We start from the raw sequence: 12627 nt of genomic DNA, 5'->3' as shown, positions 1-12627 counted from the left end.
AGAAAAAGCAAACAAACACATGCTGCTTTGTGGTTTTGTGAGTTTTTGAAGTGAAGAAGAAGGAGCCTTTTATGAATCCTTGAAAGACATGCCCAAAATATTTGTAGAATAGAACTCAGTTATACATCAAAAGCTTGTTGATTCACAAATCGTTAATTTGAAATTTCTGATAATTCAGAGTAGCCACTGCAGTCCTTCCAACAATGCATTGAAAGTAATATGTAACGCATCTCACTAATTCACACTGAAATCCACACCACCACTGATAATTTGAACTCCATGCCATCGTGGCTGGGACACTGGCATCACTGTGCAGCTTGGCTCTTTCTATCTGTGGCCCTTTCTTTAGGCCTGACTGGAGAGACGTGTTTCGCGTGGCCAGGCGTTATTGCAGGTCGGCTCTTTTCATCTCTTAAGCCTTTCAAGATGCAAAAGTGGATGCAGTGCCGCGTGTCGTCTTCTTTTTTTTTTCCATGTTGTATCTTGGAGGCTACGTCTTTCTTTACAAGGTGTTCTTCCGTGAAGCGGCACCAGGTAGTGCTGTAACGTTTATCGGTGCTCGCAGTATTAAAAAGCATAGCCTTTGAGATTCGTGGCTATTACTCAAAGGAAAGCATCGCTGGGACGTGTGTTTGGATGCCACCGATACGTATAGTGGAACTCGGTAGGGTGCAGCCACTGCAGCTACGAAAGTACAACGGAGACCAGCATTGCAGCAGGTTATGGCATGTTTCGTTCGTGAGTGCAGCTCTTGTTCCTGCTGCGAATGCTGGTGGCGCAAGGGCGCATTTATAGTCCGATGTTTTCGGCATGCATAGCTTGCGTCCAATCATGCTATGTCGCTAGCGCTGCGCCAGCCAAAAAACCGTCCCCTCTAGACTTCGACGCACGTGCCGTCGGCTGCTGTCTTAGGAGCATGTGCAGAACGATCCCCAACCCGCGCGCCGCTTTTAACAACTGTTTGCATATGTCGACGAAGCGGCGTGGGTGACCTTTTTCTCTGCGCCTTGCATTGTGGGTCGGCGCAGTTGGAGCGACGAACGCGCAGATGGAGCAAGAGCCATCTTGACGTTGGGCACATCAGTCCATATTGGCCGCGCTAGTGCTTTGAATTATAGACGTTCTCGCCGTGACATTGTGTGTGCGTGTGTGCGCTCAGCTACATCTGACTTACATACATGCCTTAACCGAGCGATTTTTTTTTGTGACTTCTTTCATTAGTTCAAATTTTCTATAATTTGAATTTTCGTAGCATCCCCGCGGAATTCGAACTAACCAGCTTTTACTGTAACTAGGTCAGACCAGACATGAAAATGACGCCATTATATGCAATATTCGTTATAAGCATATTTGTTGCACGCTGATGTTAAGAAACACTGTAGATTTCCTTCGTTATATTTGTGTCTATTCTTTCGAGGTCTGACTGTGCATGTTCTCATGAGTGCAAAATGATAAGCAATGCATGCAGAGTGCTTGTGTGCACACACCTTGATCTTCTCGGCCAGCTCTCCCACAGCCACAGAGAGGGCTCCTTGCCTGATTTTCATGAGAACCTTCTGTGCCTGTGGAAACAAGTCGGGACTGGGGAGGGCAAATGCAAGGGGAAAAAAAAAAAATACTTGTTTCACTCCTCCCATTTGCCACACTTATTCACAATAATTAATAAAATTAGGAAACACCATGCATAAATTTATCCAAGATCTCAAGGCAGCCCCAAGAGAGAAAAAAAAGAACTTGATAGAAAGGCAGAGGTGACGACGTAACGAAAGAAGAAAAAAATCTGTTGTTCTACGAGCCAAACCACAATTTTATTATGAGGCATGCCACAGAGGGGGACTCTGGATTAGTTTTAGCCACTTGTGGCTCTTTGACGTGCACCTAAATTGAAGTACAAGCATTTTTCCATCCGGCCCCCATTGAAATTTAGCCACCGCAATCGGGATTTAACCTGTGACTAATGCAGTGCCGTAGCCACAGGGCTACCGTGTCTTCTCTTAGGTAAGGCTACAGCTTAGCGCTTGAGTGATGTTCAAAGGCATGAGTCGAAGATATGCCGCGTGATTATCCAAGTAGGGCATAAGTAGAAGGGGAATGTGAGCGAATGTCTGCCCACAAGCCAGACTTGGCATATTTGTCTCTTGATCAAATTTTCAAGATGAGCAAAGTAGCTGCTATGTATGCACTTGCTGAGGACATGCCATGCGCTGTTTCAATATTAGATGGCAGATATCGCACTCCAGGCAATCCATATGCTGAACTAAGTGCATACAACCAGCTCCTTAAACAATTTTTTATATTTTTTTCATAGTCGAGAAAAGCAATAACCTTTGCAGCACTACTATTCACCATGTTTTTCCTAAAGTGGTACAACATCTGGCTTTGATGACACAGTGCCACATGATGTTGAAAATGTACGTAGAATGTTCTGCATCAGCCTTGTCCTTTGTCTTTTTTTTTTCCACATTGTTTTGCAGTAAAATGCAGTCTAGCAGCTGGAATGTGGCAGAATGAAGGAGATTGCTTTCGATGCATATCACCATGTAGCTGGAATTGTTCGGTGACTTCGCTGTGTAGCTGCAGTTTTCATGTTTTTGCCAATCCGGAGAAACACTGCAACTTCTGCGCAATCATTCATGACAATTTTTTGGCAGCGCTCAGACAACTTTTATGTTCAGGTGCATAGGAAGCCTTGCGGCTGTTTTTAAGCAAGCAAAAATAGCCTTTTACACTGGGCATCACAGCAGAGCTAGAATGTTACTGATGTTCGAAATTTGGAAAAATAAGATAGAAAGAACTAATGACAAGAAAAACTGCCATGCACCAATCAAATAAAAAAGAAAGTGAAATGGAGGCTATCTGTTTTGAACTATTGAAAACTATTCTAATTAATTTTGGAATAATTGGTTGATTATTAAAAGCTAAAATGAAGGTCAAATTTCCATTTCTTCAATTTTCACACCAAAACTCAAATGCCAGTACGTCAGGTGATGTCACGGATCTCAAATATTGTTTAGTTCTTTTTTCCCACATTTGGGCGGCATTGGCTCGGTAATGTTCCCGAAACTTCCAACGATGAATTCTTGGTTCATTTATAATCCTATGTAATGCATTTTTTGACGATTTGTAATGATTTTTTGCGTTAGCAGACGGCCTCACCAAGGCAAGCTGGAGTGGGAATTTCAAGGTGGCATCGTCATTCCTCTTTGCAACTTTTCTGGCTTACCAAGCATCTTCTCGTAGCAAGAGTGGTGCTTTTGGTATTTTAGAAGGGCAATTTAAAAATACAGAAGAAAATGATTCTTTTTAGTGTCCCTTTAACAATCACACTTCCAGAGGGTCAGAGGGACACTGAACAGAAAAAATAAGTCAAGCTGTATTCATAAATTACCATTCCACAATACAGTACTAACAAAGCTATTTTATCATGAGAGAAGGCGTGATAGGCCAAGAAAAACTGATAAACAAAAGAGAGATGGTGCTGCTGCATTGAAATTACCACACCAGCTTGCAGCGATTTCTTGGGTTTTGATGGCATCTGCTTAGGCCTAGTTTGAACGATGCTGTATTCTAAAGGAGACAAAAGGAGAACTGGAATGAATTTCGAGAACTTCCACTTCGCCACTATGGCCCAAATACAAAAGAATACTTCGAAAATACATGCCATCACACTGATAATCAGGCGACGAAGTCTCAGCGCAGAATTGAAAAAAATGGAAGCTTGGCATCAGTTTTTTCTTCTAGTAATCAACCACTTACTGCAAAACTAACAAAAATTGAGTTTTTATAGAATGTCAGTTTTAACTGATTTAGTGTTTACTCTGGCATTGCAATGACTCCATACATAATTATTTTTTTTGGCTGTGCAGATAGACCAAGCATAACTAAAAAGCTTCGAGGTGCCTAAATTTAACCAGAACTAGCCCTCTGGCTGCTGGGTGTCTTGCCCACCTGTATGACCGGCCATCCCTGGACACTGCAACGCAAAATGCCTGAGCCGTTTGGGAATCCGCCGAGCCTAGATTTGTGTAGATTTTGCAGATGTTTTGGACCAGCTCCTGCGGTTTGAACTCGTACTCGCTGAAGTCCTTCACTTTGAGGTTCTTCTTTTGTGGCCCAACCTGCAATATTAAAAGGTGCAAGCAACGTTTTTACATTCTTTCCTTGTGCATGGACTATATACAGTGACCACGGGCTATTCCAAGAAAATTTTTATGGTAATGGCCATAATTGGCCGTTAACCCAATGCGGACTGAGGTCAACAAAATGTGGCAATTCCAGCATTCTGTACAGGGTCCTGAATATTTCACTGGGCGTGTTCGAAAAAAGATTTTGCACTCACCGCTGCACTGTTCTTGCTCAAAATTTTCAGAACGATCACATTTTGCCGTTGAGTTCGTTTAGTATAACACTTGGCACAGTTACTTGCCTGGTTTTCAAGGAAAAAATTCAAATTTGCCTGCGCTTGTGGGGATGCGAGCTGCAGCTGCGACGGCGCAAGCATAAACTTGTGTCGCCACCTCCCGTCAGCTGCAGAACGCAGCGTTTCAGGGTGGGCGGCGGTGTGTTGCCCGCTCCTGGAACAGGCGGCAGCCCTCCCTGAAACACTGCTTTCTGCAGGTGATGGCACGCAGATGTAGGATTGGACAGAGGGTGAGCGATTCTCTAGAACATAACTAAACTTTTTGTGGCAAAAAATTTCGCTTTAGAATATGACTTTATGGTAGTGCGGGCCTCGCTGCCACGGAGCCACACCTCGAGGCAAAATAAACACACAACTTGCACCCAGACTTGAATGTTAAATTAAAGAAAAAATTCTTGGTGCAGGTTATATGTGCAAAAATATGGTATCCACGACAGCTCAGCTAAATCATAATTTAGCCATCATGAGAAAGATGGGTAGTACATATATTTGCCTACTGAACTTCATCCTGCTAGCTTCAAGTGACTTTCTGACATTGCGAATTCAAGCTTTTCAACAAAATACTACTGTGTTAGAAATGCAACAGTTTGTAATGATTATGTATGCGCAGACTTATTGCCTTCATGCGTTTAGAAAATATATAATTGCCTGGAACGTACAGCACCACCACTAGTCCCTCAGAGGTAATGTACTAGGATGACCGCAATTGGAGACACCTTACAGTGAGCGTGTGCAATGATTCAGACTCTGACCGCACGACTGTGTGCTAATATGAGTACCGAGTGAAGCAGAAATAGCGATATTTTGGTTTGGGATGACGCTGGCATGGTCATCGGCCATGTCACTGTTGCTCCACGAAACCGGAACTAGCAAAGCCTAGTCGATCTGGTAGTCGCTGATGAGAATTTGGCGCATGCATTAACTGCACTTTCGTCTGCCTGTAGCAACAGCATGAGAATGGTCAAGATATGGGCCACTATTTTGTATGAACGTCTTCCGCTCGATTCTATGCCACTCTAAACGTCCATTGTTCATGGCCACTGATCCTGTCGATAATGCATGCGGAGCATCGCTTCGACCACTGACTAAGAACGAAATGTGTGAAGAGGAATAGCACGGAAGGCATTGCTAGAAAATCGTGGCCATGGAATGTTTAGGCCAGAGGCAAGTGTATGTGCGTGCAGCAACTTGAGCAGTCTTCTTTTACGAGCACTTTACAAAGATACTTTCGTTTGAGATATTTCGCGTGACCAGCTGCAGACACATCAACCGGCAGCACCATTTCCACACAGTGATAAGATATCATGCCTGCTACTGTTCCATAAATGAAAACGCTCGTAGACAATAACGAATCTTGAACTAGTCACGTGAAAAATAGCGTGCTTGACATTATGCCAAGAATGCCATCATTCCTCGAAAGTGACAATCCGAGTATACTGCACACCTTTGTCACTTGTGGTTAATAAAGTCACTTATTTTTTGCTGATTCCGGTATTTTGGACTTTCGATATCAGTTGGTGACTGTAGGGGGCATAGAAATTGCGACTCCCAGTGATGGGTCCCTCGGAGTAACATTTGTGAATCTCAAAGGCCATGCTTTTGTCAAGCAAACATGCAAGAACTACAAACATGTTGTGGCCAACATGTTTTTGACACTGCATATAAATAAATCCAAATGAATACTCGAAGTTACAAGCATGAATATAGGACAAATCCACATACTACCCATCATTTCCATGGTAGCTGAATGCTTGCAGTGCGAGGACTTACTCTAGTAAATTTAGTGGGAAACAGTCGTGACTTCTGCAGTGGGTGACACTTACGAGGTGCAGGAGGAAGTAGTTGAGCATGGTCGCAATGCGGTCTACCATGGTGGGATGGCAGAAGATGGACGTCACCTCGGCTGTGAGCCTTGCCAATGTGCGGATGGTCTCAGTGCCCATGACATTGTGGAAGTGGGCCAGCATGCCAAGGTGCTGCAGGTTGGCCTCCGCTGCTTGTCCAGGCTGCTGCAGCTCCCGCAGCCGGCTCATGTACTGCAGCAACGTGTTCAACAAATTGCTCATCCAAAGTAAATAGTAACACAACAGCAGTGCTGGAAAATTAATGAGAAAGCCACTAAATATAGAGAGCTTTTAGTTACCTTAGTGACAACTTTGCCTTTTTGGGGTCCTAGCGAATTTCTTAGTGACTCCTTTCATGACGTAAACAGCCATTAAATAGCCCTGGTAAAACTGCTCAAAAGTATTTGGCTAAGTTTAATGCCTTGCTCCCATTTATTTTATCCCTCATGGGAAATACTATACATCTCTATTTACTGCAACTACTGCTAAAGACATGCCAAAAAGCTTATTAGTGAGCCATCTAGGTACTACATAAAAGCTGCTTTTCCAGGAAAACCACCTTCTTGAGATCTGATAGTGTTTTGGAAAATAGGGGGTCATTTGTTTTCCCTTCTTGTGCTTCGACCTGCCACCGTAAACATAAGGCTACAGTTATAAAAAAATAAGACGCCCAGGAACAACTGAAATAAGCAAAATTCCAAACAAGTCATCATCACCATTGAGAGACTTTTTCGCTAGTATGTTTTTGGACCCTAACCTGGTGACTCTGTCTGAAAAAGAAATAGTTACCAACACTTCAAAACAGGTTCTACCATAAGCTTGACTGATCGATAGATAGACAAATCAGGTTTATTATCTCAAAGCAACACCTGAGTTTTGAGAGATACAAATTTTTACTGCTCGGGGTTCTTTAAGACGCACCAAAATTTTCTGCAGGCAATGAAACATTTACATTACACATCTATTCAAGCACAGTGGTGCAGAACCACACAATACAAATGGAAACTCAGAATGCCGGCAATACAGCTGGGTAATAGCACTAATGGCATCAAGTGGAGTTATCCTGGCACACATGGTGCCCCAACATTTTACAGCTTGAAAAATATGGCATTCCAAAAGTGACATTAGGATAACAGCTCATTCGTAGAACCCATGCAAGATGCATAGAAAAACATGTTATTCAGTACTTTTTTCATGCTTGTTAGCTTACATGCTCTTTTTATTCTCACTATACAGGAAATGAAAAATAAGACATCAAATATAAGCTGTCCATATATCTTAAGCAAATCTACAATTAAGTTACCTTCCTGTTTAACTAAATAGTACAAGGAGGCAGTTATCTCGCAGAACATTTAGGCAATGGTCACTACATGTTCCTCTGTACACAGCTCTGTAGGAAATAGCTTATACCCACACTTCATTGTACTATGTTATACGTAAGAGGTGCAGATGTAAATTACTCACTGAAAGGGCTTCATCTAAAAGGAAGATAGCGTCGTTGATGAGCAAGTTGATGAATCTCAGAAAAAGGGGAGGCGTGGAGCACTCAATGTTTGCTTCTGCTTCAGCAGCCAGACTCTGTAGATTTAGACAAATAACAAGATAAAATAGAACAACCACACACAACATTAGAGATGCATGTTCAAGAACTATATATAGTTGCCTGTTCAACAGATGGGTTTTAAGAATGGCACATGGGTGATGGCTTCCTAAGAGCGATATTGTTATCAAAATGGGTAACTGACACCTACATTCAACAAGCACGGGGATTTCATAACCGAGTTTACATGAAGCGAAAATAGAGGAAACATGAAATTACTTTGTGATGTAACTCTCAAGTGAGAAATGTTTTGGTAACTTCGTAACAAAGACAATGTTTCGTGGTGCATTTTCATTTGTTATTGGAAGCTTTCTCACTAAATCCTTCATCTGGTATCTGATGTATAATTGCAGCTGAAATAAGCCACCAATCCATCAGCACAATGAGCACACAAGCAATCCACTATAGTAGTAAAATTCGAATGTTTGATTAATAGGACACGTTATCATTCAACCTAAACTGATCTTAGAACTGCTGTCCATGATATTTATCCACTTGCACAAGGGTAGCAATATCTCCTGCCATTCTGCATCCAGTTGCTTTACATTCGCTGATAGAAGTCTTTTGAATTGCATGAAATTGCTTGAATAACAGTGCAGCAAACTTAAATGATCATCCACAATGACTCCATCTAAAATCATCATTATTTGTTTAGTTTAATTTCATTGATTCATTTCCACAGACAAAACACGCGACTATTGCATCTGATAGGTGACGGTAATTTCCTTCTCGCATGCAGTTTATTTCTACACACAGCCAATGAAAAAGTTGACAATGCTCAGCATGACTATCTTTTATGGGTAATATATACTCAGTTACATGTAGCATCATTATAAGTGGTTTGCACTGCTGCACCAAGTCACCACTAAAAACACATTTTGCTGACTTGTTGTTCAACATGTAAGAGGTGATGGAGAGATAAAAGCCTTGCATGATGTTGGACGAGGTTACAATTTAGAAGTACAGGCCACAGAGGAAGACAGGCTGCAACACTGACTTCGTTACCTCACAATGCATGTAGCATGTCCAACACCTGTCTTAACGTCATGATGTATCTACTTTTTGCTTTGCCCTTCAGCGTCACTCCAGTGTACCGTTGTAATGCTCTCTCTCCTCTTTCTTGACTAGCTGTTCGCAAAAAATTTTCTTTCCACCGCAAAGACAAGGCAGGAAGTAAAAGTGGCAAGAGCATGTGAAGGAAAATGCAGTTGCCTTTGCAAGACACACTATGTAATTGAAGTGCATTAATAGTGTCGTATGCTCATTCGTACATTTGACAGGACATAGCATTGGCATAGTTGCAGAAGCAAACATCTGCTAGACATGGCGCTAAATTTCGATGCCACCCAAGTACTGTATTGGGCTACAAAGCTCGACTCAGCAGGGCATTAGCTGGTGCATCAATCAGGAACTTCCCACCTTATGCTGCTCCATAACACATGCCTTGTTACAAAAGACATCCAGAAAATAAGGAGCTGCAGCAACAGAAAGGCAGAAGCCAACTGACCTTCATTTTGTTTCTGTGACCGGGTATGTTCCAAAGATGCTCCAAAATGGTGTACATTGGACGCCGGTAGTGAAATTTCTGTTCAAATGTCACACTCTGTCCAGTCATCTCAATGCTCACAAAAACATGAAGGAGTGTTGGCGACAGTTCCATTGCAAAACGATGCTGCAAGAAGAGCCGTTTCCTGTTGCTCCTGAGTGAATAAGAGAAAACAACATTTCATGCACCGAGTTGACTCAACTCGTAAAGAGTTTGCCATAATGAAACCAAGTGCTTTGAACACACTTTTTCCTAGTAAGGAAACTCAAAGCTTCATAGAGAAATTGAGGGTGTGTGGCCTACAGCATCCAAAAGGCAGTAATTGGAAGATGTGATGGACTAAAATGGCAGCGAATTTGTCAAAAGATGAATCGAACAAATATATTACGGCACTTGAAATTTCAGTTTTGGTTATATGCTTGCTCTACAAAGTAGCACTGTGAATAAGTCTTAATAATACAGAATGTCTGAAGAAATATAATTGGAATATGCAAAGCGCTGTTTCCATACAATGAGCACACTGACATGGTAGTGCCAACCCAACGTTCATTTGCATAACGGTATCCATACCCAGATGGTAATGGTTTACCCCTGGCTTGCTGCTTTCTCAAAATTTATGAGTTGGCCCTTACACAAGAACACATGGTAGCACTGGCCATTCAGATTATAAAAACAGGAAAGACAAACATAAGAAAACAATAGCTTTAGTACAAAACCGAATGAGATGTATTATATACCCTGCTTTTAACCCAGACAAGGTCACTGCAGGCTCATTATACATACTACTACTACTGCCAATGAACTGGCTCTGTGCAAAGAATGTATCACAATGCCAAACAACCTTGCTATTGTAAGGACTGCTTCAGCAGGTTATTATCAGCCAAGTGCAGGTCCATTATGGGATCAATGGGATATCTGACTATACCTGTACCCCGTGTAAACTGAACCTGCTTTTTGCCAGCAAGATTCCTTATCACTGCACTTAATCTTCTGCTACCCTCAAGTGTGTTTCTTCCATTGGCATCTATTTCAGCACTTCAATAGGCCGCCTGTTATCTGTTCTATTATATCACCTGCCCGATTCCACTTTTTCCTCTCTGTAGTATCACTTACCCATTCGTGATCTTTAATTTTTACTGCTACTTCTTGCTAATTTGGCATTACGCCTAACGCTTTCTCTGACACTGTTCAGTGCATGGTCCCTAACGTCCACTACTTAACATGCACTTACAAGGGCACAATGCCAGTGAAGGAGTCATCTTCGGAGGAGGTCATGAGCACCTCGAGCATCTCGGCTAGCCGTGCTCGCAGGTGAGGGTTGTTCATGCGCTGTGGGCTGCCCATGAACACCAGCACCAGTGTCATAAGGTGTTCCAAGTCCTTCCCTACAAACTGAGAGACAATCACGGCAGGGCTGAGATTGTGCAATTAGGCAAGGGCAAGCTGAACATTCCTACTGATGTCAATGGGACTACTACATGCTCACTTATGTGCAGGTTGAGGTCCAACCCAACGTATTAGTGAACTGCCGCATGTGTCAAAGCAAGCATTTTGATGCCTGCAAAACAGGCTGCAATACCGATGCATAGGTGTTCACAGTTAACGAATGTAAGGGGTCTTTAGGCACAAAAAGAAAGCAGAAAAGATTAGCACTGAGCATGGAAAAGACTGCTGTTTACAGTAAAATCTGATGGAAAACACAGGTCCACTATGCTGCCTGATATAACATAGTGCCACAAGAATCTTTCAGTCTCAATCATTCACTTTTGCTGTGTACCATTTGCTAAAAATCGAAAATGCGAAAACAATGACGTTAGATTAACCAACCGCTGACCTTGTTCGTTGCTATCGCTGTGGCTCAGTTTTCTTTTCTTTACTTTCTTTGAGGGTGAGGGCACCTGTTCACCCAATAAGCTGCTTGCAATTTATTTTCCGCTTGCCTTTTTCACTGCCTACAAGTGAACCATCCCAGCTATGTGACAATAGACCGTTGTAGAACCAACCTCTAGACTGCGTTCGCTGAACCTCTTGACAAATACGATGCAGTCACAAATGTTCTCCACCACAAACTCGGGCACGAGAGCCAGGCGGCCGCTACCATGCTCGGGAAAGGGCAACACCAGCGGTTGGTATGAGTTCAAGTCCGGATCAGTGGCTACATGACAGAGCCAGGTTGCTGATGCCACATGGAACCGCAGCATCTGCTCGAGGGAGGCTGGTTCCAGCAGAGCCGCCTTCAGCGACAGGAAACGTGTCATGCCTGAACAAAGAGAAGGCCGAGCTGCATTTTTTTCAACAACTATGGGTGTATTTGAGTTGGCTTCAGCACGTAAGGCTTTCTAGCTCTACGTCTAAAAAAAAAACAACTTTCTGTAGGCACACACACACTCGAGAGTGTGCCATTTGGGGTGCAATTCTGTAGAAAAACTATTATAATGAGTTATTTAGGGCGTGAGGCCTGACAATATCTTTTGTTGGGTTTAGAGGTACTGGACTTTCATATAACAGAAAAAAAAAATGAATAGTCAAAAATATTATGTCAGTACACCTTTAAGGTTTTGCACCTCAGTGTCTTTTGGCATAAGTATCAGTGTATCAGTGCACTTTCGAGTTCCCACCTTGAGACAGCTGGAGCTGAAGATTGAAAGAATACTCTATCAGCTGAAGAGTACTTCAAACAGCTAAAGTGTTGAAAGAAAACTATTGGTCCAAACTGTTTTACTTTTTCTCTTAAGCATCCCTTTAAATAAAAGTGGAAGGGCAGTTAGGCAGAAGAGTCACTTGAGCAATTTCAAAAGAAGACATCTGCAAGCACCTTTTTCCATGTTTTCCTGCAGCCTACGGCCCACCTCTGAAGACTCGCCCCCTTGTGCACGCGTCTCCTCATACACCCTGTAAGGAGTGGTAACAAAAAACAAAGCAAGACATTATCCATCATAGCGTATGAAAATGGCTTGAATTCAAGTAACTCGCATATTACCAAACATCCATCAAGCCAGAAAATGCAATGAAGGGGCACTTATTATATGTAGCATCGCTGCACAGATCAGAACATATGTCTGGAACCCAGAAGCTGTGAAGAAACAGGCTTTCTTGCTGCCTAAGCATGCAGAAAGCTGTTCTGATGGAAGCAGGTCAGCATTTCAAGAACATGCTAAGGAAATGCTGTACATCATAAAATGTATAGGAGCATGGCCCCTCAATGTCAATCAATCAA

At 42.5% G+C, this 12627-nt stretch overlaps 1 protein-coding gene across 1 annotated transcript in view; it reads right to left on the bottom strand.

Annotated features, from left to right (window-relative positions):
• The window catches only part of Ube4A (Ubiquitination factor E4A), a 34444-nt gene that overhangs the window by 2510 nt on the left and 19307 nt on the right, over window positions 1–12627 (bottom strand). Inside the window, exons 11-18 of the mRNA XM_065427267.1 lie at window positions 12226–12302; window positions 11414–11670; window positions 10642–10802; window positions 9372–9564; window positions 7729–7842; window positions 6244–6456; window positions 3949–4118; window positions 1488–1581 (exon numbers count right to left, since the gene is read on the bottom strand). Of these exons, the coding sequence (XP_065283339.1) occupies window positions 1488–1581; window positions 3949–4118; window positions 6244–6456; window positions 7729–7842; window positions 9372–9564; window positions 10642–10802; window positions 11414–11670; window positions 12226–12302 (1279 nt within the window). The remainder of the gene's footprint in view (window positions 1–1487; window positions 1582–3948; window positions 4119–6243; window positions 6457–7728; window positions 7843–9371; window positions 9565–10641; window positions 10803–11413; window positions 11671–12225; window positions 12303–12627) is intronic.

The sequence above is a fragment of the Dermacentor albipictus genome, chromosome 4 (assembly GCF_038994185.2).
Source record: "Dermacentor albipictus isolate Rhodes 1998 colony chromosome 4, USDA_Dalb.pri_finalv2, whole genome shotgun sequence".
In the NCBI taxonomy this organism is placed as follows: Eukaryota; Metazoa; Arthropoda; class Arachnida; order Ixodida; family Ixodidae; genus Dermacentor; species Dermacentor albipictus.
The sequence above is the reverse complement of the archived record's forward strand: the minus strand, read 5'-3'. Positions and strand labels throughout refer to the sequence as shown.